The sequence below is a fragment of the Odocoileus virginianus genome, chromosome 7 (genome assembly GCF_023699985.2).
Source record: "Odocoileus virginianus isolate 20LAN1187 ecotype Illinois chromosome 7, Ovbor_1.2, whole genome shotgun sequence".
Taxonomy (NCBI): Eukaryota; Metazoa; Chordata; class Mammalia; order Artiodactyla; family Cervidae; genus Odocoileus; species Odocoileus virginianus.
Genome location: NC_069680.1, coordinates 68,429,924 through 68,453,227, shown reverse-complemented (window position 1 = coordinate 68,453,227; position 23,304 = coordinate 68,429,924). Strand labels below are relative to the sequence as shown.

General features: G+C 56.2%; 1 protein-coding gene across 7 annotated transcripts in view; it reads right to left on the bottom strand.

Annotated features, from left to right (window-relative positions):
- Positions 1 to 23,304, bottom strand: part of ZMIZ1 (zinc finger MIZ-type containing 1) — a 191,287-nt gene that overhangs the window by 21,269 nt on the left and 146,714 nt on the right. For 5 of the 7 annotated variants that reach the window (XM_070470918.1, XM_070470920.1, XM_070470924.1 and 2 more), the window contains 5 exons: positions 15,072 to 15,216; positions 4,343 to 4,457; positions 3,086 to 3,303; positions 2,077 to 2,275; positions 841 to 1,131 (listed from right to left, as the gene is read on the bottom strand). In XM_070470918.1, the coding sequence (XP_070327019.1) occupies positions 841 to 1,131; positions 2,077 to 2,275; positions 3,086 to 3,303; positions 4,343 to 4,457; positions 15,072 to 15,216 (968 nt within the window). Of the gene's footprint in view, positions 1 to 840; positions 1,132 to 2,076; positions 2,276 to 3,085; positions 3,304 to 4,342; positions 4,458 to 7,583; positions 7,677 to 15,071; positions 15,217 to 23,304 lie in introns of those variants that run through there. The other 2 variants (XM_070470919.1, XM_070470921.1) reach the window with 2 other exon arrangements.

The following is a 23,304-nucleotide window of genomic DNA, read 5'->3' as shown; positions in this document are numbered from 1 at the left end:
CTTTACCTAGGTACCCACATAGGCCATTCACTGCCAACCTATTTTCTGAGTGCTCTCTGAAGGCTCTGTGACGCCCCCTCCAGGAAGTTCTTCTTCAGACCTCATGCTGAGTTCCAAACACCCCATGGTGCATCATTCCTTTGTGGCTTCCAGCTTAGACCTCATCCTTCCGGCTGAAGTCTTGGCTCCTGGAGGACAGGAGGTGTGGGTTTGCTTCCCTTGGTCTTCCCTGATCCTATGGATGACCTGGCCGGGTAGCCTGATAGGCAGCCTTGCTCCTGGCAGGGCCCCAGGAACATGCTGCCTGCCTTCCAATCACTTCTCCAAGGTGCAGGGCCTTCAGATTGTCACAGGGCTTTGTCTCCTTTCTCTCTTGGGTGAGATGCCCTCACGTGGGTGTGAGGAATGTGGACCCAAGGAGATCTTAGTGCCTTACCCTAGGTCACCCAGCTACTGTCTGCGCTAAGACAGCAGAGAGTCCTAAGGGCAGTCACTGCTTGCTGAGTGTCTGCTCATGCCAGCCCCAGGGCCAGGAGCTCCAGGTACATCCCCTCATTCAAGACTTCCAGGCAGCCCCATGACGTGGGCTGGGTGGTCATGAAAGAAATAAACGGAAATTCCAGGAGAAGAAGTGACTTGCTCAAGGTCTTCTCGATGGGACATGCCAGCGCTGACCTTAAACTCAGAAGCACCTGACTCCTAAGACGCTGCCTTTTGGTTCGGGTTCCCTGAGGGTCAATCCAGGCCCTTTTCAATGTTCTGCCCATAGCACCGTGTCTGCAAGTCCCAGGTCCTCCCCACCACCCATCCTGCCCGCCGTCTGCCTGCTACCACACTCACCTCTCCAGGGTATGGCCTCTTTATGCTCTGAATGGGAAGGGACTGGGGCCGGGGGCCCGGGTACGTCTGCTGGGGCATCCGCTGCCCGTGTGTGCCAAAGGGGCTGATGCCGGGCGGCCGGGGCTGGTTCATGCCCATGGGAGGGCCGCTCATCCCCGAGGGTGTCATGCCAGCCGCCATGCTTGCGGGGTTCATGCTGCCCCCCATGGAGGCAGGCCCCCGAGGCCCGGGCTGGTTCATGAATTGGCTGTTATACGCCTGGGTGGGACCCATCTGGAAAGAGGAACAGACCTTCAACGGGAGAAGAAGAAAAAAAAAAAGAATAAAATGCCACATGCATTGAAAGTGCAGGGAAGGAAGGGTGGGGGAAGTGGGGGGTTCAGGACTGGGAGTTGGGGCACTTTCCTGTGTGGCTGCAGCTGGTGACCTGGCTCCAAAGGACCACCAGCCGCCTGGGCTCACGGCTGCCCTCTGCAGGCCGCACAGGAAAGATGCAGCCAGGGGAGTGTTAAGGGGTGGGGCGCAGTCACTCCAATGCACAGGCAGCATTTCCAGGGAGGCAGGCAGGGAACGGGAAAGGGGGTGCAGGGGTGGGGAGGGGCATGGGAGAATGGCGGTGGATGAGGATGGAGGCAAGAGCCCCTTTCCTGGAAGCCCTGGCCCCACCCTTGTTTCTCAGCCAATAGATACACACCCTCTATCCATCAAGTCTGAGGTGGACTCAGCTCTGCCTATCTCTGCCCACCTGCCCTGCTGTCCCCAAACTTAAGTCCCCAACCTCCACAGCCGTCCTGCATTTCTGCGAGTGCTCCCCCTCTCCTCACATCCCATCCCATCCTTCTGAATGTCAGAGCTGGGACCTGGGCAAAATCCACAGATGAGACAACTAGCGGAGCCCTGGTCTTCAGAGGACACCAGGGGACAGACTGGCATCGAGGCTGCTTTAGACACAGCCTGCTCTTCCGTTAAGTGGGGGCCAGATTGCAATATGGAACATCTTTCCCCATACAGAGATATACAAGCAACATGGAAAACCAAACAAGCTCCCAAACACCCCTCACCACTCTCATTCACACTGACACACCCACACCTCAACACATAACCCCTCCCTGTGCTTCTAGGAAAACCTAAATGCACCCTGACACCATCCACTCCTCCCTACACACAGACGCGGACAGCCCAACTCCAATCCCCGGGGCTGTCTGCTGAGTGGACCAGGACTAGTGTGGCCCTTACCGGTCCATACTGGTTAATATCCTTATTCTGTGTTTCTTGCAAGGCTGCCACGGTGGCCGTAGCTGTGGCTGTGGCCGTGGCTGCTGCCGCCGCCACTGCAGCTGCTGCAGCGGCAGCTGCTGGCTGAGTGAAGTCAGCGGGTGGCCTGGTGTGTGGGGGGACACCCATGCCTGCTGGGGCATTCGGACCCCCAGGGTAACTGTGAGGGAGAAAAGAAGGGTGAGTTAGATGTTGCCTGAGCCTAAAGATTAACCCATGACCAGCCTTGGGTGGGGGGAGAGAGGTCGGGCCTTTCCAGGCCCTCCTGCCCACAGCTCATGGAGCAGGGAGGTCCAGATTCAGAGCCCGGTGGGGACAGGGGCCTCCTGTGGGCTGTCAGTCCCTCAGGCCACTTGGAACCACCAAGTTGCTGTGTGCCTGGAGCCCCATCTGGGTCCTAGTGGGTGCTCGCTCCTACACCCTAGGTCACGGCACTCTCGGCCACCCCAGTCAGCCCATCTCCTGGAGGAGGACACCGAGTCTCAGAGAACCTGAGCCACTGGCCCACGGCCGCCAGCAGAAGATGGCAGGATGGGGATGCAGCTGTGTTTAGCCAGGAGGCCCCACTGCACTGACCCCTGGCAGGGCTGCAGTCAGCCCTGGGGATCTGGGAGGGGCGAGGCCACAGGGCAGTCCTGGACAGGGGGGATGGACAGCGAGGGGAGGAACAGGGCACCCCTGCCCCACCCCGAGTCCCCTGAGTGCCTTGCTCGGGTTCCTTTCCGTCTCCATCCCTTACTCCTGAACCGCGGGCCTCCAGTCCCTGCGCTCTTCCGCCTCCACAAGCAGCACGGCAGAGCGGACCCTCCTGCACCCCAGCTCTCTCGGCGTCTCCCAACTTGGAAAGGTGCGACGCAGAGCAGGGTCATTCGGGGGAATGAAAAGGTTGTCCTTCAACCCCACGGGCTGACGGCCCTCAGAATGCCCCCCAAGCTGCGCCGCATGTGACCTGCAGGCCAGCCCTGCTCACCTGGCCCCGAAGCCCCCGCTGCCGGGGTAGTTGGGCCGGCCGTACATGCTCTGCTGGATGTAGGGCTGAGTGGGGCCGGCCTTGGCCGAGAACTGCTGCTGCTGCCCAGCAAACTGTGGGGAGTTGAGGCCGGGGTTGCTGGTGGTCATGCCCGACGCCATGGGGTTGCCGCCTGGATTCATGGGGTTGTTGGCATTGGCCATAGGGTTCCCAAGGACCTGTGGGCAGAGAGAGTGGCTATCACCTACGTGGGTACCCCAAGTGGTGCAGGGAGGGAAAAGGAGAAACGGCAGGGGGTGGGGGTGGGGTAAGCATCAAAACAAAGGGAAGGCAACAGAGAAAGAGGAGGAGGAAAGGGGTGGGGGGGGCTTTTCAATTTCCTCGGCATGAACTGCTGGCACAGTAGTTAGAAGTAGTATACACAGTATTAGAAGCGGGTAACCCAGCCCAGAAGTAGGCTTTGTAGATGAGAACGTCATCCCAGGGTGGAACAAGGTGAGGCTGGTCCTGCACCTGGCTGCAGGTGGGGAAGGCCTGGACTTCTCAGCCTTCCCGTCCTACCACGCAGCCTGGATGCCCAAGGGTCAGGCCACACGGAGGCCCGGTGCTGTTGCTCTGTGAGGGCCAAGGGAAGCCCAGCCCTCCAACTCTGGAGGGTGGCAGGGTCCTGGCCAAGGGGCTCCCTGTGGCCCAAGACCGCAGGTAAAGTGCGCTGGTTCTCTCCAGGGTGGCAAGTGGCCCTGAGCCATTCACGTGGCCAGGAGGCGGGAAGGAAGGTGTGGAGGAAAGAGGAAGGAACAAGAGCGGGAGGCAGGGTAGACGAGGGATGTGGGGTGGAGTCTGTCACAAGTTTTAGGCTCAATCTTTCGCTGAAATCTAACCCAGGCCATCCAGGGTCAAAGACTCCAGGTGTTGGGGCCCTGAGCTCAATAACATCCAGGAAGTTCCCCTGTTAATCCAACCTAAGTAAACGTGAGCCAGGAAAGAGCCCTTTGCTCTCTGTCAAGTGAAAGCCATTGCCCCAGCAAGGCCCTAGGGCTGCGGCAGTGCAGAGGGCCAGGTGCCATCCTCCTGGGGCGAGTGTGGGCCCATCCTGGGTAGAGGCGTGTCCACAGCTGGGTGTGACTGGACAGCTGGTCTTTCCAGCAGGGGAAGAGCCTGGGAGAGCCAGCAGGGCTAGCATGGCAACGTGACCAGGATGGATGGTTTGGAAGGGCCTGGAAGGGGCTGTGGCTGGGAGGGATGACAGGCTCTTACCTGGCTCTGGGATGTGTTGGTCACTCCCCAAACCGTGGTGACCACGGAGAGGGAGCCGGGAGGCTGGTTGGTGTTCTGCTGCCAAGGGACAGAGTCATAGGGGAATGACCCATCACTGCAGAGAGAGACAGAGGAGCGTCCTCAGGGGTGTTGCAGACACAGGCTCAGAGGGAGGCATGCCCCCTCAGCCCACCATGCTCTGCGGCTCCTGGCCGTTCTGCATTCTGAATCCCCTGAGCCGGGCACGGTGCCCTCTGTGCGACAGTGACCAGCTCTCCTGTCCTCACTGCGGAGGTGCCACCCCCACGGCTGGCTGTCTCCCGTGAGACCAAGTCCACAGGTCACACTATGGAAGAAGAGGCCTACAGCTCAGTCTAAGCTCTGCCTTCGACCACAAGCTGCTCTAAGAGGTTCTCCAGAAAGAGCTCTGGTCCCTTGGCACCAGCTTCCCCTCAAAACTACCCATCCCTTCTCAGAAAGGGCTTCCCTGGTGGCTCAGGTGATAAAGAATCTGCCTGCAACGCAGGAGACTCAGGTTTGATCCCTGGGTTGGGAAGATTCTCTGGAGGAGGAAATGGCAACCCACTCCAGTATCTTTGCCTGGGAAATCCCATGGACAGAGGAGCCTGGCAGGCTACAGTCCATGGGGTCGCCAAGAGTTGGACACGACTGAGCAACTAACTTGCACTCCTCAGAAAAGGTCAACAGGGCCCCAGTCTGAGTCTTGGCTCTTCCCTCCTTCTAAGCCCTCATGGTGAGTTGGCCGCCTGCTCAGCTGACTTGGCCTTTGGAAGGAGGGTCGTCAAGTTGCTTTTTCTTCCCAGATGACAGGTACTGGCCTCCCTGCTGTGCTTCCTCCCTTGTTCCCATCCAAACTCTCATGCACATCCCACCAAGCTAATCTCCCTCAGACACCTGAGACACAATCAAAGACCTTCAGTGGCTTCCAGTGTTCACAAAGTCCCAACTCACACTGCAGAACAGTTTACCCCACTGATTAATTCCACCCTACCCTGCTTACCACCTTGGCACTCACTTCTCCAGGGGCCGACCCCCACCCCAGCCATTCCCCCACCTCCCCAGTCTCCTCTCTAGTTCCAGCAGTACCCACCTTGTTTGATGACATCTCCCCAGAAGCCCCCAGTCATCAGAAGCAAGGCCCCATGCCCGGCCCTTCACATCATAAGCGCTCAATAATAGCTTTCTACTAGTTGCCATGGTACAGATGGAGAGTGGGGTCCAGCAGACCCCAGGGAGGGAACCAGGGCACAAGCTAGAGAAGGAGCCGGCGAGGTAATAGCATACAGGACCCGCTAGGGTCCCAGTCCCCGGGAGTGCCGGGCTGGGGCAGCCTGTCTCCTGGAGCCCGCCCTACGCTGACTTTTCTAGCACCTCTCACGGAGAGAAAACCCCAGAAGCGGCCCCAGAAAGAGAAGCAGCGCTGAGCACCCACGTCTGTGCTACCACCTCTGCCCACGGCATTCCGACCGGGCTGAGGTCAGCAAGGCAGCAGGGGCAGGAGGGGGAAGGGGGCTCTGGAGGAGCGTGGCTTGCTAGGAAAGCACCTCACGCCTCTGTCTGACTTGCACCTTCATCACAGGAAGTCAGCAGAAGACCAACGTGCTCACTCATGCCTGGAGACACCTGAATCCCAGCAAAGCAGCCAGCTTAGGTCCTGGAGGTCAGACTTCCAGGAAGAGGCGCCGTAAGTTTGAGGGAGTGGGGGTTTGAGCCTTGTGTACTGCACTTCGCCGGGCAGGGCCCTCGGTCACGTTGGTCAAGTCAGGTCAGGCTGAAGGGAGGACGGTGTCACTGACTGCCCATGCTTGCTCTTCCCTTGCCCGGACACCCTCTCTGCCTGGCCAGCCCCTGGCTTCCTTCCTGTCTCTGCTCAGAAGTCACCTCACTGGAGCTGCTGCCCTGACCTCTGGGGAAGAGCAACTCCACCCCTGTTCCCTTTTCCTCTCACTCTTGCCTGTTTTTTTTTGATACCCTGGGTATAAGTCTTGCCCCTCCCTGGCTCGGGGCCCCAGTGCGAACTTCAGAGCCTGTCTGGACTCAGTCTCCTCATCTGTTAAATGGGCGTAAGAATAACACCTACCCCCCCACTCCCATTCTATTCGGTCTTCAAACTGCAGGTCATGACACATGAAGTGTGTTGTGACATTGAACCAGACAGCAGGAGGGGGAAAACAGAGGGAATAAAATAGAAGCTATCAAGTGTGAGCACAGACTAAGGAGGAATATCACCTTTGAACTGACTTCCTGATGTTATACATGAGCACACACGCACCTTGGATCATGGGCTAAATCTGCGCATTTCTGAGAGTCTCAGGTGTGTGTGCTAAGTTGCTTCAGTTGCGTTTGACTTTTTGCGACCCTATGGGTCATAGCCCTCCAGGCTCCTCTGTCTATGGGATTCTCCAGACAAGATTACTATTGTGGGTTGCCATGCCCTCCTCCAGGGAATCGACCTCAGGGACCCAGCGATCGAACTCAGGCGCTTATGTCTCCTGCGTTAGTAGGTGGGTTCTTTACCACCAGCACCACCTGGGAAGCCCGCTGGTCTCAGGCGGGTTAAGTCTGAACACAGGCCTCCGTGGCCTAAGTCTGATGATGTGGCTCTAGGAGGAGACTGCAAACAAAAAGTCCTTCTTAACTGGAAAGTGACACTGAGTGACTTCAGCATTACTCATGCTTTCTGGGAGGAAAACTGCGGGCCTGGAACTGGGGGGTGAGGAGCCCTCCTCGGGGAACCAGTCCCTCTGCAGCCCAGATGTGATGTGGGTCAGCGGAAACGAGTGAGGCCCAGAGGCATAGGCCAAAGGTGACCGACGGCTCACACTCTCTGCACCTGGGGGTGCTGCCGGGGGGTCTGGGAGCCCGGAGAGCCTGGGCAGGATGGAGAAGAACAGGAAAACAAGCAGAGCCTGCTCCTCGGCACAGCTGGGCTAGAAGCAGCCCTGCCCTCCCAGGAGGTCGCTGGGGACCCCAGGGTAGACCCTAGTCCCAGGGCTGCCACTCCAGTCTCACAGGGAGGCCGCGCAGGCTACGGTTTTAAACAACAAAGAGGAGACCCCTGGACACCCTCCCTCCTGTGGGGCCCTTGCCCTATGTGTGCCTGGACTGTACTAAACTGAGCAGAGCCCAGGCCGAAGTCTGTCCTCTCCCCCCAGAATTCCTGCCCCACAAACTCCCACCAGCCCTCTAGGCTGAATCTGCTCGTGGCCGAGGTTCTTACCCAGCAGACTCAGGAAGCAGGGCCCCTGGGAGCTCCCCACGAGCCACCAGCTGCTGCCTCATCACCTCAGGCGGGGAGGCCCCGGCTCACTGGGATACAGGCGTGTGAGCAAGCTCCCAACTGCCCTGTAGCTTGTGGGTGGGCCTTGTGGGCGGAAACCAGCTCCTTCCTGTTTTGTCCCCTCCACCCCAGGCTTAGTGAGAAGCAAACTTAACCCGGGTTCCCAAACTGGGCATCCCGCCGTCTGGCTGGAAGGTTCACCCCAGAGCCCAGATGCAGACTCGGTGTGTGTGTGGGGGGGCGGGGGCAGGCATGTATGTGCGTGTGCACACGAGGGGCCCCGCTGGCATGATGCGATGCATGCGTGGAGGAGGAGACGGGCACCGGCATGTAGGGGTGGTCTCGGGGACTTGCTCGCCCCCACTCGCACCTGCTGCAGAAGCAGAAGTGGCAGGCGCACCGACACGGCTGTGACTCATCTCCTGGGGAGACGGCGCCCGCTGGCGCGGGGGAGCCGCTCGCCCCCACAGGCCCATGGTGGCAGTCAGCCCTGCCGACGCCTCTGCCCAGACTCAGACACTGCCGTCGGGGGAGGGGAGGAGGCCCGCTCGGCTCCCGGGGCCCCAGCGTCAAGGACAAGCCAGGCTCCTGGGTCCAACCAGGGTGGGAGGGGCTCAGGGTAATGAAGAGGAGGTCAAGGGGCCTGGGGATGCCCTGAGGCTGGGTCCCATCTCTGCAAGTACTGTTCCACCAGCATGTGTGCTCAGCCCGTGGGGCAGAGGTCCCCGGCATTTCAGGGCCGCCCACAGGAGCCACCGCTCTTCTCCTGTCCATGGCTGGGCTCAGTTCAGAGGGAGGCCCTCCGGGATCTAAAAACCCACTCTGAGTAGTCCTGCCCAACTCTGCACACCTCCAATCCAGCATGGCCTGGTCTCAGGCCACCAGCCATAGTCCTATCCAGTCAAACCTGTACCACCTGCAGAGGCACCAATGCCAGAACCACTAGCAACCTCAGCAGTGTTCTACCTGCCGAGCAACTCCCAACCCAGGGCAGCCACTCCCTTACTGCTGGGCCTCCAGATGTAGGCCTGGAATGCTCCATCCTTACCTTGAAACATGTCACTCATCTTTAGGCTCTTCCTCCAAAGGCCGCCTCTAGCAGGAAGCCCTCACCACGTCCACCTGAGCTCCACTTGCTCCTCATATGCTTGGGGCCCAAGTACCCCCCTGCCCTTTTCCTTCTGCCCCAGGAGCCCTGAGTTCTCCGGCTACCTGTGCCTGGCATGGTGTCTTCACACACCTGCAGGGCTCAGGAAGCCTCTACTAACCAAAGTGCCAAAGAGAAACACCACCCCTCTGTGCCAGCCCCCAGAGCAATGTCAGAATGAATGGAGGCATTCACTCATTCAGCCTGACTGCTGACCACCTGCAGTGCTCTTGTGACTCCACTGCCACTCAGGAAGGGAGAGGCCCTACCCTCCAGACAGGGGGACAGAGGAAAGCTAATGAAGTGGCTACACTCTCACGATGCCTCCGTGTCCACTGTAGCCACCCCTCACCACGCCAAGGGACAAGAATAGTCCCTCTCTCAGAGGCAGTCATGAGGATTTAGTGAGCTCACATGGGTAAGGCAAAGCCCAGCTCACCTCCCGCACCCTGAAACTACTGGCTGCTAGTATCGTTATTATGATTCACTGAGAGGCTTTTACATGCAAGGAATTGTGTGAAGTGACTTTCACCCAAGAACCCATGTGATCCCTTGAAGTGGGCTCGACAGATGCCTCTCATAGGATCTGAGGCTCACAGCATCACAGGGCTAACTGAGGACAAGGTTGACAGTGGGTCTGGCCAATGCTAAAGGAAATTAACCCTGAATATTCATTGGAAAGACTGATGCTGGAGCTGAAGCTTCAATACTTTGGCCACCTGATGCAAAGAACTGATTCATTGGAAAAGACCCTGATGCTGGGAAGGATTGAAGGCAGGAGGAGAAGGGGACAACAGAGGATGAGATGGTTGGATGGCATCACTAGCTCCATGGATGTGAGATTGAGCAAATTCCGGGAGATGGTGAAGGACAGGGAAGTCTGGCGTGCTGCAGTCCATCGGGTGGCAAAGAGTCAGATACGACTTAACACGTGAACAACAGGGAGCTTAGGGTCAGGTAAGGTGGCACCTCCCTTTACAAAGATGGCAATGACACAAGCAAGCACACATTACAAAGGCGATCCAGAAGTCCATGAGCGCTCCAAGAAGGGGCAGTACTTCCCAAAAATTCTTGGGGAAGTTGTCTTTCAGAAGCCACCCAGTGAGGGCATAGAGGGGACATGAAGTTATGCTTCAAAGACTGGCTGCAGACGAAACCCAAACAGTGTCCCAGGAAAAAACACTTTAATACATCACATCACTAGCTTTGTCCTGGACTGAGTGTATTGGCAAATATTCAAGGGCTCTGACTAAACTTTTTTTAGCTAATGTTCAAATGGCAGAGGGAGGCCTCTTAGTCCAGTGGTTAATTATCTAGGCTCTGAACTTAAGATTCTTTGAGGTCAAACCTTGACTATGGTTGGCCACTGATGATTCCTATGACCTGAGTAATGTTACTTAAGTCAGCCTCAATGTTCTCATCTGTAAAATGGGACTAATACTCTTTTAGGATGAAACATACAAATACAAAGCCCAGTGCCTCGCAGTCAGTCTCTGCTCAGCTGTACCTATACCTTTTTCTCCATTTCTCCAGCTCAAATGGGATGAAAGTACTCATGTTTATTTGATGATCCAATGATGGCGCTTAGAAGTTTTGCAAATAGGCTATCAATGGGAGGGGGTGTTATTATCATTCCTGCCTGTTGAACTTGTGTTCCAAGCCTCTGAGGCTTTCCTCAGTGTCCCTCTGCCTTCTTTCTCTAGCAAACTCCTATCTATACTTTGAAGCCCAGCCTGGATGTTCCCTTCTGTGACTCTCCAATGCAGAACACCAAGGGCATTTTCCTCTGTTCCTTCAGCACTTTTTTTTTCATATATTTTACGAAGAGCTCTTCACACTGCAGTTACAGACAGTTTATCTGTCTGTTTGCCAGCCCCATGGGCACTGACCGATGTTTGCTAAATTTGAGAAAATGAGTAAAGAGGGACCTATGACTGTCAGTTCTTGGGCACCTCCTGTGAAAGTATCTACACAGACATTCATGGAGGGAAGAAAAAGGGAGGGCTGAGTTATTTCTTCCCTTGCACTTCTAACAGCCACTTTATTTGGGGGAAATAACAAATTCCTATTAAGGGTATTGTCAGACCCTAATTAATTTCCCTGATCTGGCTATATTGGTCCTGTCTCTGCGCAAGGCTGTAGCGTTACCACTAATGAAACACCAAGACAGTGAGGAGCTGAAGCTCCCACCCTCTTTAATTTAGGGGGAGCATTAACAGCGCTCTCTATCATCACAATTACTGGGGACCGCTTCCTTCCCTCCCTGCGGTGAAACTCGGAGAGGAACTTGTGCAGCTAACTGCATATTAGAGGGTTTTAAATTTTTTCCAGAGGAAGGAGGAAAGGAAAAGATCCTTGCATCTTGGCAATCTGGAACTGATGGAGCAGGATTTATAGATTCTCCAACCTCCCTTTCATTGCTTCTTTTTTCCTGGGGGTAAGAGGGGGATCTATAATAAACTGAGCTTTTGGTGTGGCTGTGCAAAAAAAAAAAAAAAGGCTAAAAATGAAAGCGGAGAAGGCGGTGTGATGGTACCAAGGAAAGACAAGCACCAGGGGTCAGCTTTACTTGATCCCCTCTTTTTGGCTGGCCGTGAAAGAGGACATTTGAGTCTGGTGGCACCTGGCTGAGGGTTCAGAGAATAATGACTCGTCCATGGAGCGACCTGTGCCCAGGCATGGTGACAAGTGTGTTGTTAAGTTCTGTGCTGTGGTTGTTCCATTTTTACACATGAGGAAACTGAGGCAGAGAGAGAGGTTACAGAACAGCCCAAAGTGACCCACCTAGGAGACAGCAGAGCTGAAACTAGATGCCCAGCAGCTTGGCTCCAGGGTGTGTACCCCACCTGCTGCACAGACAGCAGCCCTGGGCCTGCCCAGGACCCAAGGGGAGCCCCAAGGCCCCTCCCAGGAGACTCCCCTCCGGGAGCTGCAAACCCCTCTCCTGGAAGAGGCAGGGTGGCACCCCTTGGTCTTGAAGGCTTCCCCAGCTCTGGTGGACTTTGATTGTAATCAAATTAAGAGTGTAAACAAGATTTATTAGGCTTTCAATTACCTTCGTGGCACTGATTTGCATAAGGACAATGTGGTAATCACAATGGCTTTTTGAGTTACTCATTAAAAATATGAGAGAAGGCAGAAATCTTTGTAGGTGTCAAGTCTGGGTTGCCCTGGACTGACCTTTCCCAGGTCCCTTCTCTGCAGTGCTCTGTGGGCATCTGGAAAGTGGAATGACGGCCCGTCGACAGCTCAGTGGTCAGGACCAGACAGGGATGAACCCACAGTGCTCCACAGACCACTGAGCTCGAGCCAGACACGTGGGTACCCAGGGTTCCTCCCAACTGCCGACATGCTCAGAAGCTGGTTCCAATGGTCAGAGGCACAGGCTCCGACTCAGAGAGTGATGCTGCAGTGCTGACCTCCACGGCCTGTAAGGATGTGACCATGATGCCTGAACTGCAGATATACAACAGTCACAGCTTCTCCACCCAACAGCCTGGGACTTCGAGCATCTTGGCTCCCTCACCCTTTCCTGTTTGCTTGTCCTTAGAGAATTCACACAAAGACCCCTGCATCTTCGAACAGCCACACACCTCCAAGTACTGAATCATGAACACGCAGGGTCCCTAAGCTCACCCCCCACCCAAGGTTTCCTTAATGAAAGGCAGAGAGGTGCTTCCTCCCTCTAAGTCACCTGACACAGCTGTGGAGGAGGGCAGGCATAGGGTTTCCTCCTGTGACAGTACCTGACTTTCTCTTCCACTTCCTTTCCTTCTCATTTGGGAAATTACAGGAGGGACTCAGAAGGTGAGGCACCCCAGTGGGGTTTCTTTAAAATTGAGAGACTCTCCACCTGGAGGAAATTCAAGAAGTTATAGGCAGAGAGCAGCCGCTCACCAATCACAGGCCACAAAATGCCCTCGGAACAGCTCTGGCCTGAAGGGACGTGGCTTGGGCCTTGTTCAACAGATGACACTTCTTTCTGGTCTTACCTGCCCCACTATAAATTGGGACATGGGGCGAGGTGTGGATCAGGATCGGGTTAATGACTAGAAACCATGTCATTGGTCTTGAATGGCCGGCGGGGAGGAGGGTGAAGGGCAGAGCGCTGTGTGTGGTTCACTGCCCTGCCCCTTCCTGGCTGTGTGTTCTTGGGGAAGTCACTGTCCCACTCTGGGGCTTCCCTCCCAGTTCTGCCACTGGAGCGAAGGATATTGTCCAGAACGCCCATCGCCCTGCTGTGCTGCTATTCATCAACACTTAGCAAGTCTACCCGCAGGCAGAGGTCTCCCTTCTCTCAGAGGCCACTGCTTTGCCCTGTCTAGCACCCCATGGGCAGGCACGGGAAGCTGAAGCGGGGGTGGCAGCACAGCGCTGGGTGCCAGACAGCGGCTCTGCAGTCACAGCATTTCTTTAAAAAGCCAGTTCGAACTCTGGAATGCCATCCAGGTCCTTCAAGGTCAAAGTCCACCTCCTCTGGGCAGCCTCCTGACTGTCTCAGCCTGGCCACCTTCCTCCTAGAGAACCCCAAAGCTAACCTGTCTATCACCAAACCCGAGCTTTGCCTTGATCTGTCAGCTCCCAGTTTTGCCTGACCAAGTCTTTCTTCTCCAACCAGTGAGAATCAGCTGCTGGAGCAGAGACCCCCTTCATCTGTTTAACCCCAAAACCAGGCAGTCTCATACTTTCAGCTCAACTCAGCAAAGACCTGGCCAAGGGCTGGCTGTGGTCATGGCCAGGCAGGTCTGTGGCAGGTCTCCAGAGGAGTTGGCCTGCCATCAGCAGCTGCAGCTTTACTGAAATGGCTCAGAGGAGGGGTGGCTGAGAAGGACGTGAGATGTGGGATGATGAGAGGTAGGATGATTCTGGCAGGACAGAGAGTTAAGGAGTGAAAAGGTAACAAGGGTAAATGCAAAGTGTATGGCTTGGATTGCACCGCCTGTGCTCAGTGGCTGGCAGCATTTAGCCAGAGAAGACCTGTGGCTTCTAGCCCAGCCGGGGTCAAGTGGGGGAAGGTAGACGAAGGAGGGTTTGGCCTCGAGAGTGGTGGTTCTCAACCACAGGTGATATCTCTGTCCTCTAGATGTGTGAGAGTCCTTTAGCAATGCCTGGGGGGTCACTATAGGAACTAAGTGGGCAGGAACCAAGACATGCCCCACAAAGTCCTGCACCATAAGAAACTACCCTGGCCCAAAAGGCCAATAGTTTCCCACCCCCAGAAACACCCACAGAAGGGGGCTGCTCTAAGAGTCTGAGCTGTCAGACCGAGGGTGCGATGAGGCAGTGACTCTGAGAAGGGGTGGGGGGCTAGGTGGTGAAAAGCGCTTCAGAGCGAGGCAGGGAACCAGCCCCCATCCTGCCCGAGCAGGTGCTGGACACGAGGAGCTCTAAGCGCCCCTTCTGGCTCAAAGAATCAATTGACTCTGATTCGATTTATGAGCATGGCCAGTACCCGACTTCCCGGCAGCGCCTTGATGGTGTGACCCAGGTCTCCTGCAGTGCGCTCTGGGCTGCAGGTGCCGCGGTCAGGCTGCGTAATGAGTGTCGAGCGCCGACTGCAAATGCCCCTCCCTATGGTCAGCAGGACTCGCACTGGGAGAGCAGACAGCACAGCAGGCCCTGCTGTTCCAGGGTCAGCCTGCAGAGTGCTCCGAGAGAACAGCCCTGCTCAGCGAGGGACCTGCGAGATAATTAACTAGGACACTTGCCGGTCCTGACCACGTGCTCCTTCTGGGGTTGGTGGAGGGCAGGCTGGCCGGTTCCTCAGTGCCTGGTACCTCTGGCAAGCCCAGTATCACCTGTGATGCTGGGTTTCCGTGGCCCTGCCCCTGTGTGGAAGGCCCAGCCACGCTTGACTCCTGCCTGGGTGGCCTGGGCTTGACCCCCAGCCCAGTGACCTTCCGGAATCCCTTCCAGCCCTGACTATGACTCTGCTCAGGAAAGAGGGAAGGCTCTGGGTTTAGGGATGCTAACTTTCTGCTGAAAGTCTAGAACCTAAAGGAAAGACAGCTCTCCACCGAAGGGATCAAGCAGTCAGGCTGGATAAGACGGCGCTTTCAACTTCTGTTTTGATGGGGGACAAATAGCACTCACCCATGAGGATTTAAAACACAACACCCAGATTTTAGAAAATGTGCTGTCCTCCTGACTATTCAGGGGCCCCCACCCCAGTTCTCTCACCTGGGGGCATGCCCAAGGAGACCCGGGGGCCCGAGGGGTGGCTGTTCAGCGCCCACCCAAGCAGTGCCCGGCCCCACCCCGGGTGGTGCACGCCCACTCACCTGTGCGACAGAGTGGGTTTCATGGAGCTCATGGAGTTGAGGGGGGGCTGCATGGGGAGTTTCCCGGGGGGGTCGCTCTGGCGGCTCTTCTGATGTCGGAGCAGCAGCAGGCGGCCAAGCTCCTCGCACCAGGAGGACAGCAGGGCTGCAAGGAAGGACAGCATGGTCAGTGAGCTCGTGACTGGCCACTGCGCCCTGCCGCGCCTGGTCCACCTCGCCCACCCAGGCTGGGCGCTCCTCACGCTGGCTTTGCCCCCAACTTGACACCAGTATTCTTGCCTAGACAGTGGGATTAATGCCTGAAGGAAAGAGGACCAAAAGCTGCTGTTGCTGAAGAAGAAGATCAGAGGAGGGCAGAATATAACAGCAAAGAGGGCAGAGTCAAGATGATGGAGAGGACCGCAGAGGCAGGGCCAAGGCGAGGCCAGAGGCCAGGAACAGACTGGCGTGTGCCCAGGTTAGGACCTGCTGGTTGCCCCCACACATCTCAGGGAGGCCCATACCCCTGGACTCTGGACAGTCGGCTAACATGGCTTCCTCCCCAGGAGTGGGACCCCGAAATCACAAGGTTTAAACAAAATCTGGATCCTTCCTAGAACCTGTTGCTGTTCCCAGGAGTGCTTGCAGAGTTCTCCTTCCCCCCAAAGTGCCCAGAAGAACACAGGTACACCCACCTTCCGGGCAAAGCTGAGATGGGCCCCCGTGCTACTGGGCACAGACGCTCGAAAGGACAAAGGATTTCCAGGGCACAGAGTGGCTCAGGGATGGGGCAGGGGCCGAGCCAGAGTCTGCCGGGGGCGCCAAAGGCAGCAGCAGAGGAGAGCCCTTCACATCCGGGCCGGGGAGGTCTCAGAAACCAGGAAACGCCACCAGAAAAAGCTAGGTGTTGGGGGATGAGAGAACGACTTTCCTTCATCCTGAACTGTGCCAGTGAGGCCACCAGAGGCCAGAAGCACCCTCAAGGTCAGTGCTTCTGGGCAGTCCTTAAAAGCTGGGGTTGGGGAAGGAGTCAGAAGTCAGGAAGGCTGGGTTGTCACCACCTCGCTGTGTGATCCTAAGCTCACAGACCCTCTCTGGGCCTCAGTTTGCTGGCAGGGAAAGAGGAGTCATGACTCACGCTCTGTCTTTCCTCCAGGGCTGTGGTCAGGGGCAGAAGGGGAAACTGCGGAGACTGTGGAAGCAAAATGGGTTGATCTCAGCCCAGCCAATGCCCCGCTCCTGCCATCAATAATCAGTCAGACGGATCTGACAGTTCCAAGGAGTCGACCCAGTCAGGGGGTCAGGAGCCTTCTGAAGCAGGGCAGGACGCAAAGGCCACTAGCTCATCTCCAGGGTCAGCCATCTGAGTACTGTGCAACACGCCTGTGTGTCCTTTTCTTGAATCCATCCCCTGTGACCCACGGTATCAGCTGTTCTCCCCATTCTACAGATAAGCGGACTGAGGCTCAGACAGAGGAAGTCACTCGCTCACAGCAACCACTGTGGGGAGGGGCAGACACACAGATGGTGTTCCCACTGTGTATCCCGGTGGGTGAAGCCCAAGGCTGAACCAGAGTGTGGGGGAGGAGATGAAACTCTTCAAAAGGCCAAACCAGGACTTCCCTGGCGGTCTAGTGGTTAAAATCCCCGCCTGCCAATGCAGTGGATGTGGGTTTGATCCCTGGTCAGGGAACTAAGATCCCACATGACACAGGGCAACTAAGACCCAACATAACTAAATAAATAAATATTAAAAAAAAAAGGGGGGGCCCAAACCAGGCGGCCACAGTCTCCAGTGCCCTGACTCAATGAGAAACTCCTCCTGCTTCTTCTGAGTCACACCCTTTACCGTGTTCAGCAGGCGATGGGGGAAGGGGCATAGACACATGAGGCCCTGGGGAGACGGCACAGTGCTGCCAGTTCAAACCACCCCGACCTTAGATAGGCTCCCCTAGTAGCCCAAGGCCCGGAGAGGCAGGCTGGGGACCCTCTGAGACCCTGCCAGGCTCTGCGTGGGCCCCTGGCCCAGGGAGGCTCTATCAGGAGTGTGGAGTGGGGCCTGGCATCTTGAGGGGCAGCAGACTCTTTCCTACCCCTCACCGGGTGGGCACGGGCCAGCAGGCAGCTTTTAGGACCAGCAGGAGAACACTGTCTATCCAGCCGTGCTGAGTGCTGGCTAGGAGGGAGGTGCTCACGCTCCCTGGGGCCTGTTGGGGACCAAAGGGTGAAGGAAGGGCGGTGGTTCTTGTGGGGATGGGGTGGGATGGTGAGGGGTCCCACCAGTATCACGGAGTATGTTTGCCTGGTCTGTGCAGTGGGCAAAGATGGTCAAAGAGGCACGCGAGGTTGACATACAATCTGTGCCCTTCCCAACAGGGCACCTGTTTCTCCCTCCACGCGCAGGGATCAGTGGCCGAGCTGTCTTAAGAGCTGCATTCTGCCCCCTCAGGGGGCCTCATGATGCCACCGCCTGCTCAGGGAGGAGACTGCCAGAGAGGAGAGGCCCCTACCCTGGCTTTTGTCTGCCCAGAAACCACTGCAAAACGCCCCCGACACGGGTGCCCAGCACACATCTGCCGCAGCTGGAGGGGGAAGCAGCCTATTCATCGAGGCTGGAACAAACAGAAATGGATTTCCAGATTGCTCCATTCTTCTCCCAGGCCCCTAGTTACCGCTTCTTGTGCGGGGGGGCACCGGGCATCTGGAACCTCATTTGCACGCCAAGCACGAGGCCCAGCGGATCACAGCAATGGAGGGGCCGCTCGGCTGCCAGCACAAAGGATGGCCGCAGATGGTGCCGCCTGCTGCCTGCCCTGCCCACGGCTGCCCCTCCTGGCCCGCGCTCCTCCTGGGGGGCCACCGAGCCATGGGAGGGGCTGGGGGCACCTCGGGGGCATTCGGAGCTTTCCTCCAATGTCACAAGCCACTCCCCCATTTGGTCAAGGACGGCCCTTGTCCTCCTATTGCTAGCAGAGAGGTTTTCCGTAGAGAGAATAAAGGGAGTGGTGTAGAGGGGCCTGGGATGCTGTGAGCAGATGTGATGTGGGTATTAGGTGGCCCCGACACAACACAGATGCCAGGACAGCCGCATTCCTACAAGCAAGAGGGAAAGGAGAGGGAGCAAGGGAGGCACCACCCATCACCCCCTCGGCCTGAGTGGCCAGCTGGCAGAGGCCACGCGGGCAGACGCAGAGTGGAGAGACACAGGGCAGGCTCTCATCACACTGCAAGCCAACACAAGCCGTTCTGAGGCAAATGCTGGTTAGTGATAACACATGGGGATTTGCAGCCACAAAACCAGAGACTCAGGAGGACAGACAGAGGCAGGCAGGGGATTATACAAGGACAGAAAGACAGCCTGGCAGGGTGAATGTCTGGGTGTGCGTCTGTGGCTATGCCTGGATCTGGGCTGTCTGTACACGGCTGAGTTGAGTATGCCTCTCTAATGAGGTGACACCAATGTCTACAATACTCCTGGGGAGGGAAGGAGAGGGGACAATGGTGAGCATGCCGTGGATGTGATGACTATGTGTCCTGGCTCTGGGGTTCCACAGACCGGGCTTGAACTGTGCCCTGATGCTCTCTAGCTGGGAGATTTCACACAGGCTGCTTCACTGCTTGGAGCTCAGTTTCCCAATCTGTGAAACAGATTTTTATAGGAGCTGCCCACCTCAGAGAGTGGACCTAAGCTGTAAACCGGTGTTGTTAGTCAACCAAAAGAAAGGGAGGGTTGGTGGAACATCCAAGCAGAAGCCAAAAGAGGAGGGTTGGTGGAGGCCCAAATGACCCTGTAACTCATAGCAGCCTCAGAAAAATCGCACTCACAAGTCCTGCTCAATCACGCACGTATCTCGGCCTTCACATGGCACCCAGATAGTGGGTGAGGTACGGACTCCACAATCATCCCAGCTCGGTCTCTACCACCCATGCGAGACCTTGAGCAAGTCACCTAAGTTCCTGTGTCTCAGCTCCCTCATCTCCAAATGGAGGTGGCGGTAATTCTACTCCCTGTATCACAGACCAGCTGTCAGGATGCTGGTCAGGTGCTGAGTTACCACCATGAAGTGAAGGAACAGCATCAGGTGCATAGTAGGTGTTCTATGTATGTTTGCTACAATGATGATCAGTATTGCTGACCTTGGTTGGTAGATAAGCGAGGATGGGCTTTGGTGTCTCTGTCCACCTCTGACCATATAGCAGCAGCCCCAGGGGGTGAGTGGAAGAGAAAGCGGATTCCAGCCAGGGAGGTCGCCCTTTCGCACTCCCACTGCCTGCATGTGCCTCTGCAGCTTATCCAGGAAACCACAGGGGACACTAGGGTTCCATGGGCTTAAGTAACTAAGTCATCTGCCAGCAGCACGTGTCTTACAGTTGAGGCCGTAGCACAGTGTGACTGGTGGTGTGTTTTTCTTTCCCAGCGGTAGATCAAATAGTGGTATTTGTGACAAAGGGGGCTGTCTCCTATTCCTGGAACCCAGTAGATGTGTCCTGGGGCCCCTGCACCAGAGGGTGAGATGGTAAGGTGGAGTGGAAATGAACATGGGGTCTGAGGATCACAAAGGACACAGGATAAAGAGCTGAGAAGGGGCTCTGGGGGAGATCCAAGTTCCTGAGATTTGCTCCCCAAGAGCCCCGAGGCTTCTGCCCCTACAGCTGGCAGCCACCACAGTGTCCTTTAAAGACAAGTAAAAGGAAACCAGATGTAGAAATGAAGGGAGGTCTGGAGCGAAGCTGTGGGGCATCTTAGTCCAGTCTTGTCCAAGATGTGGCCTGCCTGGAAACAGTGATAGGCCCTGTGTGTTTGCCTCTGCCTGAAGCTCCCGGCAGAAGAGATGCCCAGGCTGGGCTGATCCGATGAACTAGTGCAGGGCTGCCAGTCTTACCCGAAAGAGGCGGCAGAAGGAAGGGGCTGAATGGCTGGATCTGGGAACCATCGGGGCTCCAGGTAGGGAGGGTGGAGCTGTAATCTCCAGACCAGCAGAGTAACCGGCAGACAATGAATCACTTATGGGTGGAGGGGAGGCAGAGGCTGGGGTCTGGGAGTCAGAGCATCAAAGGGGCAGATGAGCTCGCCTGGGCACATGCAAAAAAACTGTCCCTTGCCAGGCAGAGCTGGGGCTTAAAAAGCAGCCAGAAACCACAGGCAGTCATGTGGGGACACACACACACACACACACACACACACACACACACAAAAGGCGTTTGTTCCGTATGAAGGCAAGCAGAGGGATATTCAGACAGTGAGAGGCCAGGATATTCAGTCCTGGTAAGGTCTGGGAATGGGGAAGGGATGGGAATAGCTGGGGGGTGGGGGGTGGGGGGGGGGAAGGAAATGCAGGGAGGATAAAAGGCTGTCTGGGGAGGAGGGTACAGAGACCTGGACGTATGGGCCAAGCAGAAGAATTATCAAATGTGCTGCAGCCCGGGGAAGCTACATGCAAAATGAAACAAAGGCGTATTAAGTATCAAAGAGCATCTTAGCGGCTAAAAGGCTGCTGTAGAACAGAGGAACTCTGAATGTGTGAGTGTGTTGAAGGAGGGCTTCTGAGACTCAAGGATGAGGCAGGGCTCAGGGGTGCCCAGGAGGCATATCTGCCAGGCAGCAGCCCCTCCAATCGTGCTTTTGTCGGGGGGGGGGGGCTGGAGAGGAAGAGTCAGAGTGTGGCAGAAAGGGCCCCTGGGAACATGCAAATGGAGTTCACTGTTCAATGAAATATACTAATGATATATTTTCAAAGCGCTTCCATACATTAGCTTACTCCATCCACACAAGACCCTCTGAAGTGGCAGCAGGAGCTCAGTGGTCCCTCTCCCAGCAGGGAAGCCTGGCCATGGGCCGTGCCTGGTGAGTCAGGGCAGAAGAACCAGTCCTCCATGCTGGGCTCCTCCCCCCTCTCCTCCTTTCCTCCCTGCCACAACTGAGTTCCTGTTCCCGGATCCACTTGAATTCCCCAGGATCACCTCAAGCCACCTCGGGAAGACAGGCACCCCACCCCGCCCCACCCTTGGGCCACTGCAGCCTGATTATCTTTGCAGTCTGTCGCCTCTGCTTCTTGCCTGTTCCAATCACCTTCTGCAGTGCCGTCCTTTCTCTCCTGAATGATGACAAGTGTGTTCTATCATTTATCTCAGTCTCCAGTCCCGCCTCCTGCCAACCCACACGCTACAAGGCGGCCAGAGGAATTTTTCCACAAATGTATGCTGTTCACCTCTTTCCAGTCTGTGTCCCCGGAGGCTGCACAGGGCCTGGGAGACAGCAGAGGCCCAGAAAATACGCTGATTTCACTGAGAGTCAGGCTACCCCAGGGGCAGCTGGCGGTGGGGGGGTTCTACAGTGAGAGCGTGAACCCGAAGGCCAGGATGGGATTCCAGGGGTTCGCTTCTGCAACCCTGGCACCCAGCACAGGCTATGAAGCCAACACACAACTAACAGATGAAAATGTATTGCATTGACATTACCCAGTGCTCAGAAGACAGGCAAGACAGACAGACACTGGACACACTGCATCGGAGACCCAATCGATCAGGGTCATACCCATGACCCGGCACCCTGTAGCTTTTAAGCCTGCCAGCAGCTCCCCATTCCTCGAGGTCAGGGACCCAGTTCCAGGAGCACCAGCCCTGAGTGGAATCTGATTCACCATGTGTCCAGGTTGCTGCTGTCATCAAACAAAACCTACCACCAAGTCAAGTGACATCTGATTGTGACATGCACACCCATCAGCCAGCCACTCCAAATTAGGGAACGAAAGGTAAGCAGATGACAGAAACAACACCCTTTTGTTAATGCAGAAGGGCCAGGTGTGGGCACTGGTGTTCATGTTGATGCGTCCGTCACACCCAGGATGACAAAGGGCCTTCCTAGAGCATCTCATCCCAGACTCCCTGGAGATGCAGCCGCTGCTCCTCCTTCTGCCTCCTAGACTTAGGCCACACCCTCCTACCTTCTGACCTTCTTTTATCTTCCAAAACATGGGGTCCTGCCTGGGGCCACTGCCCAAGGAAGCTTGGGAGGGGAAAAACAGTGAGGACTCCTGCCTGTGCCTGAGGACCAGGGTTCTTCTACGCTGCAGATCTGGGCAGAGAAAAGGAGGAATGGTGAGGGCCCAAGAGGGATGGGTGAAGGGGGCTGCTGAGATGACGATGCCGGCCTGGGCTGGCCTCTCCATCTCATCTGTAAACTGGGGAGCCACAGGCCTGGTGTGAGGAGCCCTAACATGAAGGAAGGGCCTGAGGTTTAAACCACATGTGCAAGATGGCAAGTCTTGTGCCAGAGTCTCAGCTGGGACCTGGAAGCGGTAAAGTGCTCTCTCCTGCTTTTAGAAGGCAGAGTGGCTAAGAGCACAGGCTCCAGTCAGGCCACCTGGGTTCAAATCCCTGCTCAGCCACTTAGCAGTTGTGCGACCATGGGCAAGTTACTTAACCTCTCAGTGCTCTTGTTCCCCTTTCGGTAAAATGGGGACAATAAATAGTACCTACCTCCAAAGCCATCATGAGGATTAAACAAGCTGATACACATAAAATGCTAGTGTGATGCTGAGCAGGCTTCCCCAGTGGCTCAGTGATAAAGAATTCACTTGCAACGCAGGAGCCACAGGAGACGAGGGTTCAATCCCTGGATCGGGAAGATCCCCTGGAGGAGGGTGTGGCAACCCACTCCCGTACTCTTGCTTGGAGAATCCCATGGACAGAGGAGCCTGGCAGGCTACAGTCTATAGGGTCGCAAAGATTTGGACACGACTTAAGTGACTGAACTGGACTGAACTGAAGTGACTTAGGACACACACACACACACACATGATGCTGAGCATATAGGACAGACCATAAGAATAAACTGTTACTGTTTCTGTTGCTATTAAGAGGTTTCTCTGTCTCCCCATCTACATAGTGTAGCTCAAATAAAATACAATTTCTTTCACCCATCTCCAGGAGGATCACAAAGAAGGCTTATATGCCCTGGACCCGTCTTATACCACTTTCTTCACACCGGGTGCACTCTGGGTGGTGCTATTCCCTAGCACCCAATGGGAACCACATTCAATGTTTTTCTCTGCCAGACACTCTGAATTGGGCAGACCAGGGCCCCCATGGAATTAAGTCCCAGTAGCCACTCACTCTGACTCAGCTGAGGCCACACAGTGCAGAGGGATAATCTGGGGGGATTCCTGCCTGCAGACTGCCTGGGTGGCGGGCAGACCCTCACCCCCCTTCAGTCCCTATGTCCCTGTGTGTCCAGCAAGAGGCGGGACAGGAG